At 37.0% G+C, this 20855-nt stretch overlaps 1 protein-coding gene across 6 annotated transcripts in view; it reads right to left on the minus strand.

Moving 5' to 3' along the window:
• The window catches only part of ATP2B1 (ATPase plasma membrane Ca2+ transporting 1), a 108154-nt gene that overhangs the window by 11979 nt on the left and 75320 nt on the right, over window positions 1-20855 (minus strand). For all 6 annotated transcript variants that reach the window (XM_024212795.2, XM_024212789.2, XM_024212791.2 and 3 more), the window contains exons 9-18: window positions 19063-19277; window positions 17064-17306; window positions 13676-13917; window positions 9312-9549; window positions 7735-7914; window positions 7560-7647; window positions 7172-7278; window positions 1615-1806; window positions 1157-1370; window positions 788-999 (exon numbers count right to left, since the gene is read on the minus strand). In XM_024212795.2, the coding sequence (XP_024068563.1) occupies window positions 788-999; window positions 1157-1370; window positions 1615-1806; window positions 7172-7278; window positions 7560-7647; window positions 7735-7914; window positions 9312-9549; window positions 13676-13917; window positions 17064-17306; window positions 19063-19277 (1931 nt within the window). The remainder of the gene's footprint in view (window positions 1-787; window positions 1000-1156; window positions 1371-1614; window positions 1807-7171; window positions 7279-7559; window positions 7648-7734; window positions 7915-9311; window positions 9550-13675; window positions 13918-17063; window positions 17307-19062; window positions 19278-20855) is intronic.

Below are 20855 nucleotides of genomic sequence, written 5' to 3' on the forward strand. Positions count from 1 at the left end.
TTTAAGAGTCCAGAGAACATAGTTAAGTTGTCATTCACATGTGTGAAGCTGAAAGATACTAGAATTACTTGGCCTGGAAAGTTAGCTGCCATGTGATTGAAATATTTAAAATTTTGGCAGACTGTACAGTCTGACCAGTTCTTTTAACATGTCCCATATACAAAAAAAATAAAAAAAAAAATAGAAGGGTCCCCAGATGTTTGTAGTCATTAAGCTTAGAATAAGTTAAAGGAAATATAACCTCAGAGTATAGTCAATTTATGTAATTTGTTGCAGCAGGACATTCAAATACTTGATTTGGTGATGCTGACATTTCCAAGCTGATGTAGGTATAATTAATTCTCACTTTGTAAGGTATAAACTGATCAACACTGCATGTTTGATAACAGTACACTTTTTCTTCTATTGGTCTTAGTTCAGCTAATTATATATAGGAAGATACTGCACTTTACAAGTGTTCTGACAATGAGTGACATATTTAGAACACATTTAGGTACATAACTCTTCAAAGTCAGATTTTAAAGTATCGATTTCTATAATGGGAAACTGTTCAATATTTTAGGCTCAAATTTTACATTTGTAACAAAGTTTTAAAGCTCAATTTAAAATGGTCTATATGAACCAACTTTTCCTCCCATGTTGTCAAACGAAGCTGTTCATGTTTATAGATACATAAACCTGACACTACTTTCTCTGGAAATGTTGAGAGACCTTCAGTGCAGATTCACCAACAACAAATAAATTAAATATGACTAACAATATTAAACTAAAATCTTCAATTACCTACCTGCACAATAAACGTGCCCAGAACAATAATACAGAAGATGGCATTGTTGAAGATTCCTTCAAAAACATTTCTTTCACCATGGATTTTCCGGGCATTGATTTCATTAAAAAGTTGCATCATCACAAATGTATTAAAAACAATAGTGTAATGCTCTGAAGGGGGAGCATGCAGAGGTGCATTTCTTCCACTATCAATATCAAAAATTTTCTCACCTGTGTAATAAGACATTTCAGTATCATGAATTAACAAAAAAATACACAATTAGAATCAAAATAGTAAAGAGGTCAGGATTAACATGACAGATTGAAATGCCATAATAAATTAGCTTTAACTTCTAGAAAATGAGCAAAGCTTTTATAATATTCTTACCAGCAAACAGGAGTGTAAAGACTACCACAAGTTGATAGACTGCATGACCCAAAATATTCTTCATCATCGTGCGAGAGATCAGAGGTTTATTTCTACCATAAGGTTTCCGCAGCAAGAGAGATTCAGTAGGTGGTTCCGTTGCCAAAGCAAGAGATGCTAATGTGTCCATTATGAGATTTACCCACAACATCTGCACAGCTTTAAGTGGAGAATCCTATAAAAAGGATATGTTTCCTAATAGATAACACAATAAATATCCTAGAAATGAACAAGTTGCAGCCATTAAAAAAACATTTGCTATATGGAAATTTGGTGTATTGCTTTGAAGAGCAGTACATTCTTTAGAACAGCATGCAAAATGGTGACTTTGAAAAGATTTCAGTATGCAAGAGTTCAGTTAAAGAGGCACATGTTTTCAGATCTTAAATTAGTTGAAACCAGCTACCACCAGTACCTACTTGTGTAATACATGCTCCTGTGAATGCAACAATTACTGCTACGACATTGACAGTAAGCTGGAACTGAAGAAATTTGGAGATACTGTCATAAACATTTCGTCCCCACATAACTGCTTTAACAATGCTTGTGAAGTTATCATCTGTGAGAATAATATCAGAAGCTTCTTTAGCTACATCTGTTCCAGCAATACCCTGTTAGGAAGAACATACATAGGAACACTGTGAATCAAAACAGCAGGAATAACTGATATATAGCGTATTTAGCATAATAATTACATTTCTACTACATAACTTTCAATTAAGGAAAAGTACAACACTAGAATATTAGGCATACAATAAACTCACTTTTGGAGAACAAATATTATTTCTTAAAAGGTCTGAAGAAGCGCAAAATTGAACTGCAAGACTGAAATTTTAACAAGTTAAAGATACCGATGTTGATATGTATTTAAAAATTATCAATAAAATACAAAAGTTGAAGTACTTTACTGAGGCAGGTACCAAGGGATAAACACATTTTATATGCTTAATCAAATTAAGCTCTTGTGCTCAAACAATAAATCATCCTTTTGTTTAGTTTAAGCGTCTTTTTAGTTTTTAATTTGAACCATTAGATAAACCTGACCTCTTGACATGGTTAAAAAAAAAACACCAACCACATGTAACTGCATTGAGGAAACAGTTATTTTTTTAAGCAGGTGAATAGCTTGGGCAATCCAATAAAGAAATTATATAAGTTAAGGTAGTTTTCCCATCAAAGTTTTATTTCACTGACCAGTTATCTTATTCTCTCAGATTATCTTTACTAAATGCTTTGTTACAGGAGCAGTACGTTTGCTACCATGTATACCAGCACAAATATCAAGATAGTGATGATCAGTTGATGTTTTAGTTAAAGCAGGAGTCCGCAGAGAAAGCTGGAGTGTTTAAACCTAGTGTCTTTTTTATTTCATTCATCATTTGTTGGCAATGGATTAGTAATCTTGAAAAAAAAAAAAAAACCATCCTCAATATACTATAGATTCATGGTCCATAGTGCTTCTCCTGATAAGACTTTGTCATGATTTTGCTATAATTTAAGTACTATTCATGCTCTGCCATCCTCATTGTAAAACTGTCCCTGTAAAGTATATCACAGAAATATAAACTATAGTTTAACAGCTGAAGTGTGCTGTAATCTGTCTATGGTTTAGTAATATTTAAAGGAGCCTCTCTAAAGGTGCTGCACAGGTAAAACAACTACACAGTCTCAATCAGAGCAGACACTTTCTGCTCTCGTTTTCGAAAGAATATAAAAGGTGAAATAATTACACAAAATAATGACAGACTTGTTTGTGTGGTTTCTCGTTATTGAGAAAATACACAGACATTTATTATCTAAGCTTATGTGGCTCCCCAACCAGCATGGTTGGTTGAAACGGCTGAAGTACAGTAATAGTATAAAGTCTTTCTGAGCCACCAGATAGTGCAGTAATACAGTACTGCAGCCTGTGCTCCAAATCTAGCTGATTTATATAGGTTAACAGAAATCAACTTCATATGATCAGAAACAATGTACCTTTTGGAAAATAAACTTTTGTTTTATAATAGAGAATGCTTCTCTGCAAAAAACAGAAAAACAAGTGTGTATGTATACAAGGCACAAGCATCGGGTAATGAGGGTCTGAGATATATTAGTTAACCATTTATAATTTTTTTAAAAATCCCATTGGAGGCTAAATTATGTTTTATAGATTTCAAGGAAGAGTATAGTACTATACCCCTCCCCCACTGAATGTAAGATACTGGACCCGTTGGTAGCAATATTTAATGATCTTCATTTGTGCAAGCACTCTTGCCAGGAAGTCAACTCCCAGTGTCAAGAAATTAAAAATACATAGGCCACAATACTGGTATATATCAGTTTAACAAAAATCTCAATTCAACATTTAAAATTCATAAAATTCAGATGGCTGGAGAATGTCATACCAGAAACCATTATGCATACAACAGTGCTTGTTTTAGTCAGAGGAAAATAGTATTTTTCACATGTTGGCATCAATACAATAGTGAGCTATGCTCCTGAAAAGTGCTAACTGAGACTGGTATGCGAGTTATTATTGTTTTGCTTTCCCATGTGAAACTTTACTGTCTATGTATCTGCTTCTGTTCTAGGAAAAATGCATCCATGTTAGCTTCAGCATTAAAAAAAAAATCCCTAAAGTAAGAAAGCTTCAGGATCTTGTAACCAATCCACCTGACACCAAATTCCACAGAGATAACATGGTGTACATTCTTATCTTCAAGTTGGTGTCAGAATTCCACCTTGACAAGTAGCCAGAAAAAAACAGAAGAAACTTGAACTCAAGTCTAGGTGCTTAAAAGGAGGTATCGGTTTTGTATGGACCACATTAACATCTCATGATTGAGGATAGTTTTAAAATTAACCCTCCTTGTAACTCAAGTAATTTCAAGTGTAGGGGAGAGCACTATCATCATCTAGTGCATTCTAATTCCAGGAATCCACTTCTCCACAGCCTTACTCAACTGCAATCCCATGCCTCTCTTGTAAGACTTTGGAACAATGAATTTATCTTACATTAAGTTACTGTAAAATGAATTGTCTTCCTAATATCAGAGGAGTAGCCGTGTTAGTCTTTATCCACAAGAACAACAAGGAGTCTGGTGGCACCTTAAAAACTAACAGATTTATTTGGGCATACGCTTTCGTGGGTAGTGTGTCTCAGTATATTTATGCCTGCATCTGTAGCTTTCACTCCATGCATCTGAAAAAATTTTTTTTTTTACTCACGGAAGTTTATGCCCAAATAAATCTGTTAGTCTTTAAGTTGCCACCGGACTCCTCATTGTTTTTGTCTTCCTAATGTGAAAGTTAATTAAAATTACCATATAGACTCATTCATTAGCCCGTTCATTTATAAGCCGACCCCCCCAGATGGTTAGGTAAAAATAGCAAAAACTGTATGACCCTTTCATAAGCCGACCCTATATTTCAGAGGTTGGCAAACTTTGGCTCCTGGCCCGTTAGGATAAGCTGCTAGTGGACCTGGACGTTTTGTTTACCTGAAGCGTTCACAGGCACGGAGCCCCTCAGCTCCCAGTGTCTGCAGTTTGCCGTTCCCAGACAATGGGAGCTGCGGCCACAGGGAGCCGAGGGGCTCCATGCCTGTGAATGCTTCAGGTAAACAAAATGAGACTGTATTAGATATTTAATTCAATGATTCCATAGAGTTTAAAATCAAATTTTGTTGTAGACCCATTTATAAGCCGACCCCCGCTCTTTGATGAGTCACTTTTTTACCAAAAATATTTGGCTTATGAACGAGTATATACGGTAGTTAATTATAAATAACTGAACATAAAGTTGAAGCTAGAAAAATGTCCACAGAAAGGTGAAATAGGTGCCAAATAAAGAAGGATGTTAATCCCAGACATAGAAAATAATCAAGTAGTTTCGCATGACAATATGAAGTTACTTTTTCTTTTAGCGCATTAACATAGTTTTAGTCAAAGGGTACCAACTGGAAGTCCTAGAAAGTAACTCTCTTTGGTTTATCCACAGAATAGGTACAATATGAAGAATTAGTTCAGTTTCCCTGCTCAATCAAATCCTTATCCTTCTCACCAATGCATCCAACAAGGGCCTATATCTATAATATTAGTCAGAGCTAAAATTAAAAATTGGATTTGGGAGCCCAACTCTTCAGCTCCTGTTTTTGAAAATCACCGTTGGGTGTCATGTAGTCAGTCAACTGGGAACGGAGACCAAACTCATTAAGTAGATTAAACATCCGTCAGGTAGTAATTAATTCCAATCATTAACCTGTGATAGACATGATATGAAGTTTTGCCTATATTGGTTAATCCTGATATATTCAGTCCAAAATTAATATCCGAATCAAAACAGGCTTGGAACTTTCTAGTAAGCTATGGAAAATTCATCTTGGAGAATTTAAGGTTGCAATCCAGCTGCTCTCTACCCTCTCAGGATCTAGCCAGACAGGTACAGTTACCAGATTCTAATATAAAGAGATGCCTGGATTTGGATGATGAAGGTTGAACAGAAAGGGTCCCACTATACTGGAGATCTCAATGGCCAATATAAGTGGGAACAAAATTAGTCTTTAATACTGTGGGATTATCAGGATCATGTAACCCATACCTCCTCACCATTCTTTAAGGTCAGCATACTTAAAGCCAACAATTTAGTGCGCTCCCACTCAGTGAGATCAAGCAATTGTAATGCAGTATGACTCAATGGGTACGCCTATCTTCTTTTACACTAGGAAACTGAATAGTACAAGTACCTGGCAAGATATTGCCCAGTCCCACACTTCAAGATTTTCCAACAGGGGAAGATATTTTTCCTTTCTTGTTGATGCTGCGGTCCAACTGATTCAAATCAGACCACAGTTTTGGGACACCACCTCTGAAATCTCCACTTGGTGCATCACAAATGTATTTGTTTTCTGGAAGTTTCTAAAGCTTGGACTACTATAGGGAAGCAGCTCACCAAGTATAGAAACTTTTTTGTATGATCTCCCAGCCAAGGTCTGATGCATATGGTCACTTGGACAGGAGGATTTTGAAAGTTCAGAGTTTAAATTTCCGCAATCCTCTATCAATCATAGCTTATTCACAGATTTTAAAGCCAGAAGGGACAACTGATCATCTAGTCTGACCTTCTGCATAATGCAGGCCTATAGAACTACCCTGAAATTATTGCTGTTTGAATTAGAGCACATCTTTTAGAAAAAGAGAATCTTGGAGGGAATTTGTTAAACGGATGCATTCAGAGTCTGTGGCCCAAGACCTGGTCTCTGTTCTTTGAGGGTGCCTCCAGATGCAGGGGGCCAGGGTATCTACAAAACACTGCTCTGACTGAAGACCCAACATCCTTCTGTATCTGATACTTTTGTGAGAAACTGGAAGCTCTGAGGGTCCATAAACTCATTTAACTTTTCACTTCTAACAGGTCATTTTTAGACAAAATTATAAAATAGAGATCAATGAAGTACTGGAGGAAAATATCCTTGGTAAATTTTAGAAATAAGTTTTTTCTTCCAGTCAAAGCTGCAACAGGCTATGTTGTTGATCTAAGATTATTTCTATATAAAACCAATTGCAAACATTGATCATATCTCACTTTAGGCACCTTGACAAGCATGACAAAAGGAGCAGAAGAGGTAGCAATGAACTTCTGCATAAAAACAATTTGATTTGTAATTATTAAAACTGATTGGAGACGAATGCTTTTAAGTAGATTTCATTCAGCATCTTATGACACAAGAACACACCTCCATTCTCTACAGCTGAAAACCTGAACCTTAGGTTAAAAGGTAAGGAAGTCTGAAGAAAACAAAAAAGCGTGGGAAGCGGTAGCTGTCAATGCTACGTCTGGTAGCTCAGTGGGCTACCAAGCTACAAGCAAATTTGTTCAGCTTTGTCAATTCACATATGACACTCACAGCAAGAAAGATTGATGCTTTAGCTAAAAAAGGCTAAAAAAACAAAATTACTTTTTAACCACTGAAAGTAAAGAGACTAGAGTCCATACCATGGCAAAGCCAACATCTGCTTTCTTCAATGCTGGACCATCATTAGTGCCATCTCCAGTTACAGCTACAACTTGTCTCTGCTCTGAGACAGTGCTGTCAATTATACCTAAAATGAAAGCACACAAAGATTTGAATTTCAGCATTGGTAATTACAAGTTTGTGGGGCAGCCTGACTGTAGTGCTCTTTGTTTATGCACAATACTTAGTTAAGATGGGCCAAGTACTCCTTAGGTGAAAGGACTGGGATGTGAGACATGACCTCAGGTACTGAGATCATCAAATTTTAACAGATAAAATGGACAAGCCTAATTTAGTTTTTAAAAAGCCTGAGTCCGGTAAAAACTTGCATTTTGAATTTTTGAAACATTGAATGAACATGCACTTTACCTTTTACCAATGTGTGTTTGTCAGTGGGTGAAGATCTTGCAAGCACACGAAGCTTTGGCCAAATCTTATCTATTCGCTCTTGCTCTATCTGTACAAAGAATGCAGATTAGTTATAATGTGCAAGTAAAACACTATAAAAGACAAATGCAATCCTACTGAAAAAAAACAGACTCACCTCTCCTTTTTCATTACGTATTCGTCTGTTGAAGTCTTTGCCCTCTAAGCATATGAAGTCTTCACCAGGATTCAAAATGCCACATTTTGAAGCAATAGCACGAGCAGTGTTAATGTTATCACCAGTGACCATGCGCACCGTTATACCAGCACGCTGGCATTTTTTTATTGCATCTGGTACCTGTTTATGGAAAAAAAGGCTTGTTATTGTAGTTTTCATGTTGATTGCCTAGTACTTGTCCTAGCACCACCAAATAAAGTAATGGGTGATTACAGTAAATTCCACTACTGAAAAAAGATGCACTGTGTTCTTGACCTGATCCATAGTAACACACAATGTGACTGTATGGCCACCTCTAGTACTGGACTGCATAAAGAAGTTTACAAGTATTCCACTGCCTCGGAGATAATAGCCTTAGCCTCCGCCTCAAGTAGTAAAGGTCCTTCAGATCAAGGTTCTTTGTTCAATCCTCAACAGCTGACCAAGTAAAGTTGGTGTTCTAACATCAATAATTCACGTGTCCATGCACAGACTTCTTTTCCCCATAAAATTTAATTTTCAAATACATTTACTTTCTTTTTAGTTATCACTTAAAGAGCCTCAAGCAATTGACCATTATTGTGTATTTCACTATCAGACTTTCTGCAGAGCACCGCTATGAAATAAATTGTATACTTTAAATATCTGCAAAGAGCCACATGCCACGTTAGTAAGCTCTGGTGTTAAGGTTTACAAAAACAAATACCAGTATTTTATTCTCTGCATGTTTTATGATTTCGCCATTGTTTCCAACTGTCAGTACGCTACAGTTGGTAGTGCTCACTTTTGGGATAGCTCAGTGGTTTGAGCATTGGCCTGCTAAACCCAGGGTTGAGTTCAATCCTTAAGGGGGCCATTTAGGGAACTGGGATAAAAATCTGTCTGAGGATTGGTTCTGCTTTGAGCAGGGGGGTTAGACAAGATGACCTCCTGATGTCCCTTCCAACCCTGATATTCTATGATTGGACTCAAATCCCACCCTGGGATTTGTTCTTATACCTATTGCTTATACTTAAATGCATTGTGAAGTGTTACTGTTCTCCTGAAAAGATCTACAAAGGAGATGTCTTCTTTCCTTACCTCTGGTTATTGAGACCCTATAAAATGCCCCCCACCCCCCCCCCCCTTTTTTTTTTTTTTTTTAAAGGAGATACAGAAGACAATGGCCAATATTATTTGGTCCTAAATAATGTTGTTTCTCATGTCCAAGTTTGTGAATGCATTACTACTGAGTGCTTACTGATTGTTCCATTTGCCTTCCAGGTCATTGTAGAGGGCTACAAGAACACACTGGCAATATGAAAGTCTTAATTATTTATAGTCTCCATCTATGACACTTTCACTAGGTTCCTGGACCACCTTTCATCACATAAGCAACATTAAATCTTAAGCACAGTAAATAAACGAGACTCTCTTTTGGCAAACAGTCCTGTAAAGAATGTCAAGAATCCAGATGCCTAACAAATTGATCTAGGCGAAGATTTATTTTAAGCAAAAATACAGTTTAACAGTTACAATGAATTCACAGTTCTTCCTACCTCAGGCCTCACAGGATCTTCAATCCCTACAACAGCAATGCAGGTAAGACCAGTGACAATATCATTTTCATTGTCCCACTCTGGCTCAGGTTCTCCCGCTGGGAAGTCTCTGAATGCTAGACATATAGTTCTGAGTCCCTCAGAGGCCATAGGTTCAATCACAGTTTTTATAATATCATCACGGTCCCTAGGTCTGAATGCCTTTGGTTCACCATTAGCACTCAATATTTTGAAGCACCTAAAAAAAGAATGGAAGAGGTGACTAAATACCAAATAAAGGATTTAGTTTATGGTAAGATTCAGAACCACATACTTAAACACCTGATAAAATGAAATTGTAATACTCGCAGGCATAACTAATCGTTTTCCTCAAAGGAAAAAAATTTTGAGTCCCTCCAAAAGGCAAAGGAAGGTGGTGTCAACCTTACATTAACTCCCCCTCATATAAGCACTATATTTTGCAGGCGCTTAAAATGGCAGAAATTGAAAGTTAATATATTAGTCTGTCTGTATTGTACTTCTGTGTTTTGTGTTCAGTGAGAGATGAACAGTGGGGAGCTCCACAGCACAAAACAATGCCCCAAAGCAGCAGCAGCTATGGTGGATAAGAGTGCATAAACTAACATTACCTTCAAAGAATTAAAACTCTCTAAACTGGTATTTAGATAATGCTCACTCTGACCAGCTGAGTCTAAGAAATTTAGCTCTTTAGCAATATGAGAACCGGGTCCAATGTTTCACGTGGTACAGGAGTAGGATTTAAATCAATTGTGCTTATCAATTTATATGGTACTTAATTTGGTCTGACACCAAAATATCTGCCTGCAAGACATCAGACCAAACTGCAGTGATTTTAAGCAAGGTTTTTATAAAAATTATATTTCTAAGATTAGCTTCAGACTTGTTGTTTTTGCAAGTCTGAGCTTTACATCTACATGTATAACTTGAACACAAGAAAACCCCCTTCCCCATGCTCCGGGTACCCTTGTGTTTTGAATTGTCTGTATATATATTGTCGGGATTTCCAGTAAAGTTGGTAGTGAGTTGATAAATGTTTAGCAGTAAACAAGTGACCTCTCCCTACCCGCAGCAAGTAAGTAGTATAGTCATTAGTAAGGCAGTGCCAACAATCTGTAAACTGAACCGCAAGTTCTCTTTAGACAGAAATACAAAGGAAAGCATTACAATAGCCCAAAAACAGTTTATCACTTCATAGGTTTATTCCTTCATCTCTTGAAATACTTTAATATAGCACAAACTGATCCAAATGATATGGTAAAAAACATTCACTAAAAATCAGCAGGTAATTTGTTTCAGAAAGAAACAAGTTTAGAGGATCTGACTAATGAGGAAAGAAATATTAGGTGTATTTTTGACCATAGAAGAGTTTGATTTCTCATTGCCAGGAAATACAAAAATAAATGTGTTTCCTCCTCAAGCAGCAAAGCACTAAAAAAAAAAATTCCACTTAAAACTTCAAATACATTGCAATACAGTACAATATACACTAACTCCAGAAGCATAAGAAAGATGCTTTTTAAATATCAAGTCATAATTACATACAACTGAGTAGACGTGTTAACATTCTAAAGTACCAAATGACTCAACCGTTCCCCACCACCATTATAGCCAAAATATGAATTTCAGGTCTCCCAAAAAGCATGTAGGAAAACTATGTTGAATTCTTAAAATGCTATGGTCTAAAACTACACATTTAACTCAACACTTGTCAATAAACAAATAGAACATTCACAAACTACATCATGATTTGTTGAGACTAGAAGCAAGGTAAAGAAGGAAAGATGCACAACTGTTGTATATTTAAATATTGGGAAATTTTTATTACTTAAACAAAAGCTATGAAGCAGTCAAATCACAAATTCACAATGCCATAAGCTAAAATGTTTAAGTCGATAAAAATTTATGATTTTCCTTACCTTCCAAGAAAGGTCTTAAAAATATTTAAGGAGGTGATGAGGGAATCAAGCTCCTGCTAATAGTTATAGAAAGAGCAAGGGGGATGGAGGTGGGAAGTCACTGGTTAAGTAGTTATCAAAAAAATAATAATGTAGAGATTACTTAAAGTATTATTCTGGCATACTAGATAGATTTCCTTATCTGCTATTTTCTTCTGTTACTTTTCAAAAGACTGGAGTAATTCTATGTTTTCAGCTACTCAGGTAACTTCCAATTCCATCTAAGTTTTCATGTCCCCTCTCCCCAACCCTGGCCAGAGGTCCCAAACCCTACTTCCAGTTTGGCATGTAGAACAGAAGCTCATGAGAAAAAACAAACAAACAAAAAAAACAAACACAGGAATAAAAAAAAGCCACACTGTTTAAATTTGGATAAGGGTAGGTGCCTGGTACACTAGTGGAAAGACTATTTCAATTTTCCAACATGGAAAGAATGAGGACAGAGAACATTTTAATTGTCAACAATTAAGTAGTCGTGATTTGTGATACTCTGATGAGATTTAGCTTTAAATTAATGTGTGGAACAAACCTGTGTCAATGGCTACATCCACATTCTGTGCCAAAGTGACCAGAGAAACACAGAATTTACTTCCAGCTATTGAGACACTGAAGTATAGAGAGGAGGAAGGATTTCAGTTTTATCTTTCAGTAGTAAGAGATTAGTGATCTATCTACAAGAGTGCCCACGTTGACCAGTTTGATCTAGGAGCATTGTTCACTACCAATCCAACAAGATACAATTTTTAGTTTGCAACAGCTCCCTGAGACTTTCTCCTGGATCTAGCCCTGATAAAACAGTGAGGATATGATACAGGTCCATTATATATACCCAAGCTTTTAAAAATACTCAAGCAGATACTGGTGAATAAAACTAGTTCTGGTAACAGACTGCGTTCTTTTCAAGGAGACAGGATCTCGGTCTAGTTTTGGCAACTCGGCTCTCTTTTTGGAAAATGGTCAAGTTTTCCCGTTCCTCCATGGAAGATTCAGAACTCCACATCAAGGAAAAATCCCCAAAGAGATCCTACCCATGTCAGGTTCTGCATGCCTCTTGAAGGACAGAAGAGTTTCTTCAGGCTGACATCTGCTTGGGAAAGGTCTTAACCCTGGAGTTGTGGATACAGCTTTAAAATCCTATGAGTTAGCTGGTCAGTTACATTATCACTAGATGATGAAACTGATGCAGAGGAAACAAAATAGACCAGAAAAATCATCTTAGTTAGGGGGGCATTAACTGCTGAGCATGAGGGAGTAGTTTCCTTTTGGTCACAGAAACTTAACATTTAGAGCAGTGAACTCAATCAACTATCATGACTGAATCAGAACTTTCACACTTGAAATAGGGGGCCTAACTTTTGTTTCTTCTTGAAAGCTTGACTGGGCTGATGTTATGGTCTGGATCTATGCCTGACAGAGGCACTATCCTTCCCTAGAAAGTTGGCCACTGCCTGTCAGTTGTTCACAGCTGGGTGGGAAACACGCCGCACAGCAACCAACTAGCGACAAGACAGTCCAATGGTCTAAAAGTAGGGTGAGGAATTTCTCAGGTGCATGGCTGTCAAAGTGAACTTGCTTTCTGGTCCCATTCACTTCTCACCTCTGACACTGTCCAGGTAAGAATGAGGACAATCGATGAGAGGGCTGATGCACCTGAAACAAAATCACTGACACACAGAATGGACGAAGGAAAGCCTGTCTTCAGCTTCAGAGAGGCTTTATGTATCTTTTAAAAGGAGTAAATAATTGTTCTCAGGCAGGGCGTTGAAACTTGCCATGGAGGGGTGGGGGTGGGGGTTGTAATGGTTTGTTGGTTCTATTTCGGTCTAGCAAGCATTTTGGGGCAGTGGTTGTCTCACATCTAGAGAGAGTCCCCACTTTGCTTGAGCGTAAAGCCATAGCACAGTGGTTGTGACTAGCCTTCTGCTCTGCCCACTTACCTGCTTCCTGTCTCAAAAGCAGATTCAGAGTTTGCTTAGGCATAAGAAGCAGCATGCCATTGCCTGCACCACACTTCAACTTTCATGCAAGTTTTCCCTTCTTCTGCAATGTGATTTTAGGGAAGCAAAAGGAAAAGAGAAACCTACTTTACTGTTTTCCTGCTTCACTGAAATAGGAAAAAGCAGTTGTGTGAAAAAGGCAAAATATAGTAAGAGCAGCTCTCAGGGTAGTAGGAAATAAGTCTGTTACAGCTGGATGTCACCTTCTTGACTAACAGGAGAAAGGCGTATATCCCAAAATCTGCATTGGTGGCAGCCAATACATAGAAGAGCTGGTACTTTTGCATGGTATAGTTTAACAGTTTTACTGTTCTCAAATGGGAAGATAAAAAGATTATCTGATTAGTTTGTCAATTACATGTACATAACATTTAAAAAAAATTAATCTTACTTTTTAAGAACTATCTCAGAGGCACCCTTGCTGAATATCCGAAAACTGCCATCAGAATTTTTTAACACCGTACTCATTGATTTTCTGACTGAGTTGAAGGTATATACTTTGTAAAGTGCCTCTTCTGGTATTTCATTTCTTACATCCTGATAATCTCTTTTTAAATCCAGAAGCAATCCCAGCAAGGCACATTCTGTTTTATTACCAACATGACGTGGTAGGCCACCTTCTTTTTCAGGAGGCTGTAAAAAAAGATGCAATTCTATTCTAGTTTGCAGAATACAGTACTCCATTATTAGAAAATTGCAAATTTAAGAGCAGTAGAAGTGAAGTTATTACCATCCTAGAACCAGATATACCCTGCTTATGAATTGCTGAATTTGTAAATCAAAGTCACTTATTACAAGTGTTAAAAATCTGTATTTATAAATGCCCTGATCAAAGTGAAAAGAAATTGGCAGCTTTCATAAATTGTAAGCCAGGAAGGGACCATTTATGATTTCTCAGTTAGACATCCTGTAACAGGCCAAAGAATCCAACCCAATAGTTTCTGCATCTGATCCCATAACTTCTGTTCAAGTGACAACATCTTTATGGAAAGATATCCAACTTTTGATTAAAAAGACTACAAATGACAGAATCCCCCACATTCAAAAGTAAGTTGTTCCAATTCTTAAGTGCCCTCGTTGTTAAAGTTATTTCTAGTCCAAATTTGTTTAATTTTGGATTCCTTAAAATTGACACATTATGTCTTCTCTGATAGATTAAAGAGCCTATTACTATGAAATCTCTTCCCCTTGTAGGCCATGATGAAGTCACCCATTAACCTTCTCTAAACTAACTATATTGTACTTAAGTCTGATTGTAAGGCATAGTTTATAGAACTCAAACTATTTTTAGCTCTTTTCTGAACCTTTTCCAACTTTTCAGCATCCTTTTTGAAGTGCTGACAACAGAACTGGACACCATATTCCAACAGTGGTCCCACTAATGCCATATATAGGGACAGTACCACCTCATTATTCCTACTCACTGTTTCTCTACTTATACAGCCAAGGATCAAAAAGAATGGCCATACTGGGTGAAACCAATGGTCTGTCTAGTCCAGTATCCTGTCTTCCAACAGTGGCCAGTTCCAGATGCTTCAGAGGGAATGAACAGAACTGGGCAACTATTGAGTGAACTATCCCGTGTCATCCAACCCCAGCTTCTTGCAGTCAGAGGTTTAGGCACACCCAGAGCATGGGGTTGCATCCTAGCTAATAGCTACTGATGGACCTATTCTCCATGAACTTATCTAATTCCTTTTTGAACTCGGTTATACTTTTGGCCTTCACAACATCACCTGGCAATAAGTTCCATGGTTAACTGCATTATGTGACAGAGTTTGCCCTCTTAGCTACAGGACTGCACTGTAAGTTCATGTTCAGTTTGTTACCCACCGAAATCCCTAAATAATTTTTGGAGTCACTTTCCACCCCCACTTCCCCAAGATACACTGCTGAATCTTTTAAGTATGATCTACACTCTTTATTCCTAGATGTAGGATCTGGCATCTGGCTGCGTTAAACACACATGGTGTTCAAATGAGCCCACCTTACCAAGCAATCTAGGTTGGTCTGTATTACACCGAGCTTTTCTCATCGTTATTTACCACTCCACCCATTTGTGTCATCTGCAAACTTTACCAACTTCTTTATATATTCTTCCACGTCGATTGATTAGCATTAAGCCAATGCCAGATCCCTGTTGGACCCACTAGAAACACCTCCAATTGGTAGAAGATTCTTCATTTAAATTTTTCATATCAGTTAACCCATTTTATGTTGATTTTTGTCATGCTTTTAAAAAATAAAAAGTCTTTTCAAAGTTTTTCATTAGTTGATGCCAGCTAGCCTAAAATACAGTTAATATATTCTGGACAAAATTTGCCTATTCAAATTAGAAGACATGCTCTTGCAAATTAACAAGACACGTAACATTAACAACTTCACCAGGCAGATGGTTTAATATTTTTCTCAGATTCTAGAATATTAAGATACTAGTGAGTTAAAAATTGTAGCTTGGATCTAGACAAGGTATTGTGATGCCTCTTTTCTCTGTAAGGTGTTTTTTTGGGGGGTGGGGACAGTCAAGGGTACCACTGTTACTGGATATAGCAAAAGGCTTAGAGCAACTTTCCTTTTTACAGGTACAGTAACACTAATATCATTCATAAGGGTTGTTTCCTACTATTTCTCCAAAAATCACTCTTCCCATGCAAGCATATTATAGGTCCTGAACCATCCGCACAAGACAAATTGGAGCAACGCATATTGTTGGAATGAACCTCAGCACTGAGCCACTCATATGCACCTACTGCACTCTTACTGGATATTTCTCTCTCTGTACTGGCTACTTTCTGAAAATTTTCACCAATTTTCTCTACGGGTAGCAAACATATCTTTTTCACAGAAAAAGTTCTAATTTAGCTATGTATTGTAGAGTTGATATTCCTTAACATATAGATGGGTACTGGCAAACTTATGTAATTGGCTGGAGTATTTAAGGCAAGTAAGCCATACTCTGCTATATGCTTCACAATTTTCTGTCTACTCAGAAAGCAACCTCAACATTTTTCCTTATTATATATGGCATGTAATATCTCCTGAGATCATGATTGGTGGTGTGTATATGAATCAGGTAAGTGGATCCCACCATTAAACTACTAGACAAAAGTAACAAACTAAAAAGAGTGCAATATTTATACTGAATATCAAGTTGTGCAAGATTTGTGATACAGGTACTGAACTATTCATTTCACAAATGCTCAACATAATGAAAAGGAATCAAGTTATAAACAATGATGGATATTATTGACCCTTAATCTATGCACTTATTCTACTAACATTACATTATCCAGGAATAAAAACTGATCAATTAAATTAAGCCACTATTTGTACTTGCATTTTTCATTATATCTAGTGAACACACTATACTGCTCTCACATGTTTATATTGTGGTAGCACCCAAAATGTGCTAGATGCTTTCCAAACAGAGGAGACAGCCCCCAGCCTGTAAAACAAAATTCATAAGTTTATCCAAGAATTAGGTATTATAAGAAAGTCAGCTTCTTGGAGTCCATTTCTGAATCACCAATTCAAAATAATGCCAACTGTAAAATAAGCCAGTATTTGTGTTTTGAATGGTTCCCAAACCAACTGAAATATTGGGGTGTCTTAAATTACAGTACGGTTAAAAGGTACCTCACCCTTAACTCAGTTTATGCACATTTAAATCAGCTAGTTGATGGTCAAACATGACCATTATTTGTACAGGGTTTTTTTAGAACTAAAGATGACTGGCCTTTTATTTTTACTATTGCATAAAACTAAGGAAATTCACTTACCAGTATTTTGGAAGTATAAGCACAATTAACAGAAATTCCTGTTACAAGATGAGCCAGAGTTTTCTCAGGAATAGCATCTGGTTCTGGAATTTTTTTATAATGTTTTTCACTGACAAAAGCCTGCACCACTGTCATTCTGTTCATGGTCAATGTTCCAGTTTTATCTGAGCAAATGGCTGTTGCATTGCCCATGGTTTCACAAGCATCCAGGTGTCTCACCAAATTATTATCTTTCATCATTTTCTATGAAGAAAAAAAAGCAAATATGAACAGCTAGTCACCACCACCGCCACCAGTGCTTCAACTTTCAAAACTTCTGACTTTTAAGGTATTGGGTCTTCAGAAAGCGCTAATACCTACCTGCAGAAGAGCAGGCCTCTTTAAAAAGGTGCCTCAGGTTGGCAACCCAAATACTGACACATACAGAAAATTTATACCCAAATATATCATGCCACAATAAACTGCATTTTAAACATGTCTACTAGAGCCAGAGTCCATATTCTGCTGCATTTGTATGTCAAACTTAGGTGAATAAGTAGTAACATTCCAGCGAATTACTCAAAGTGAGACACCAGCTATATCGCTACACTAACAGAATCTGGGATCTGAGCAGACCACTTCTAATAGAAGACATTTTGTTCAGCATCTACTCCTGACTGATCAACCGGAGATGAATATTCAACTGTTTCCAAAGATGAATGTCGCTGCTGTAGGAGACAGTTGCTTTACAACTGCTCTTAAAAGGGGGGGGGGGGGACAGACATATAGGGAGGTTGAGCCCTTTCTCCCTCCCCAGTTTTTAAGTTATGTTTTTACATAGTAAGATTAGCATACAACTTAAATACTTCAGCTTGCATTACAGGGTGCTCTCCATTCACTGACTGGAGAGCAAGACAGAACTACTTTGTTATATTTTCTTTTAGCCTAAAGGGCAAACTATTCAGTCATCTTAAAATTTGTGTGATGTTCTGACTATATTTTTTTGTTAGAATTTTATTTAAAATGTTTCAAGTCAGTGAAGTTTGACTATTCAAGAACTGAAATCTGTGATAATGGACTGAACAGCCAAGAGAAACAGACCAGATGGTGCAGAAAAGTAGTGCATGAGTTTCACCTATAGACATTAGTTCAAAATCCTAGTTTCAATCATTCTAGCTCCCAAAAGGCAGTTAAGTGGGCTATAGGTCTCGAATACCAACGCTGCTGCAAGTTGCAATAAAGGTACATTAGCAGAGCTGTATGAAAAAGCAGCACACAGTCAGTGTCTGCACTATGCCAATCTCAAAGCAGTGTTCAACCTCTCATTATCACTACTGTATTGGAACAAAATAAAGATATCTAAGAATCTGAAGTTTACCAAGGTAGCAGATACCTTGTACTAGATAGTAGGCTCTAGATATTCTGCAATATTGACTCAAAAGTAGGGGAAAACAATGAATTGGCAAGTACCCAAGCAGACTATGAAGGATTATTGCATCATTTTCGGCTTAAATTTACTAATTAGTAATGCTTATTGGACAAGTGTGTTAGTGGCAGAAAGGAAAGTTTACATAGCTCAGTGTGCAATCCTAACACACACACACACACACACACACACACACACACACTCCTTTATTTTAAGTTAGTACAATAGGTTATGGTATGAATATGACAAGCATACTGGAGTGCTAAAACTATACACACATGCACATATGACAGAAGTCCTTCTATTCCAAGTCCATGCACCAGAACCACTATGCTTCACTTCATGTCAAGTAGACTATTTCTAAGTTTACATTATTCTGCCCAAGGAACCCCTGATTTATTTTAATGCACAGAGGATTAGATACCAACTCGCCACAATGTTTTTTCATTGTACTGTACTACAGACGAGAATGAGTGAAGTAAGATTCCCTCAGTCTCCAATGAAGACAGTTTAACAATGTAGAATTTCCTGCTTTGCATGATTTAGAACTGTTTTATGTGCCCACCTACCTTTAAGTGTGCTTTTTACACATACCTTTACAGAGTAAGCCAGTGAAATAGTGACTGCAAGTGGAAGACCTTCTGGTACTGCCACCACCAGGACTGTAACTCCAATAATGAAGAACTTCACAAAGTATTGAATATAAATTGGTGTGCATTCAGCAAGCCAAGGTCGCTTCTGAACCCAGAAGGTATCAATTACAAAATACAAGATAAGGATAAGGACTGTGATTGCAGACATCAACAAACCTTTTGTTAAAAAGAAAAGGATAAGCAGTTATTTAAAAAAAATATATATCTTCTCTATTATACAAATAACATCTAAAATAAGATTTTAAAAAAAACTACCCTCATTTTCAGATTAAATGCAAAAATCTGAAAGTGTTATTTAAAATGGGAAAAATAACAAAAATCTTAAATATAAAATTGTAACAGGTAAGTCAGAAGATTTTGATGGTTCTCAAAGCAGTTATAAACTTAGCTCCCAAACACACAAATACAATTTTTTATTGGCTATATAAACTCTTACACCACTATATTAAGATGTAAGTAATGGACGAGTCTTCACAAAGGTGAAGGGTAAAGCACATTTGTGACAGACTTATGGGTAAGGGAAGAGTTCTCAGGAGAAAGAATAGCATTGAAGATAGCAGGCTGATCCAAAAGGATGAAAATGTAGAAGAGGCCTTGATATTTCACAACAGGACACTGGTGAGGGCAATTTCAGTGGAGTGAATGGAAGCTAGATTGTAGGGGATCATAATGCTAGTTAGTGAAAATACATTCAAGACAGGACTAGACAACATATTGATTAAGCATAAAGGTAAATGAAAGGAAGGAGATAGGAAAGTAGATGGAGAGAGAGTTGGGGTCAGAGAGAGAGAGAGAGAGCGCGCGCGCGCGCTTACACTAGTGGGACAATGACATTCATGCATATAGAAAAAAAAGTTGCCAAAGGAGTGACTGGGGAAGAGAAGAAATGGGATTAATTTTAGGGCCAGATACAGGAGCAGACAGAATTGAGAAAAACAAGGAGAACACTTCAGAGTGAGAGCAGGAGAGTGCAAGCAGAAAGAAGAGGCATGGAAGGATCTCTTTAAAGAAGCTGAAGATAACCTAAGAAGAGGGATTTTAACAAGGGAGTGAAAGGCACAGAAGTTGTAGTGAGCTGCTCAAATGTGAAGTAAAACATTGTTTAGAAAGAAAAACTTGCATTGAATGCCTGGAAGAAGTGGAATTACACATGAAACACTTCAGTATAATTACTGAATGAAACTGAATGTGAACCCTTTGCACATGAACTACTAAAAATCTGTTCCCTCCTCTCTTCCACTAAGATAAGCATAACTACGTACATCAAGAAACGACTCCTGTGTTAAATGCCCTATTGCAATAATAATTTTCATGGTTTTGGTACAATTTTAGGACAATGCAACTATGAACAGGTCATTTTATATTACTTTTAAAATGGTGCACTTTCTAGTTCCTCTTCATAAACATAATTAGCTTTCTCATCCCATCAAATAAGCAATTGTTTGCCAAACATTTATTTTGTCAGTGCTTCTAACAGAGCTGAAACGATCTAGTTTATTTTTATTATGTAGACACATTTGTTTAAAAAGGTCTTAAAGACAAAAGAAGTCTCTTAATTATTAAGACTAAATATTTAAGATAAATATTGTATTTATGTGTATATTTATGCCTGCATCTGTAATTTTCACTCCATGCATCTGAAATGGGCTTTTTACCCACGGAAGCTTATGCCCAAATAAATCTGTTAGTCTTTAAGGTGCCACTGGACTCCTAGTTGTTTTTATGGATACAGAC

Source organism: Terrapene carolina, unplaced genomic scaffold (assembly GCF_002925995.2).
Source record: "Terrapene carolina triunguis isolate 2854851 unplaced genomic scaffold, T_m_triunguis-2.0 Scaffold68, whole genome shotgun sequence".
Lineage (NCBI taxonomy): Eukaryota > Metazoa > Chordata > Testudines > Emydidae > Terrapene > Terrapene triunguis.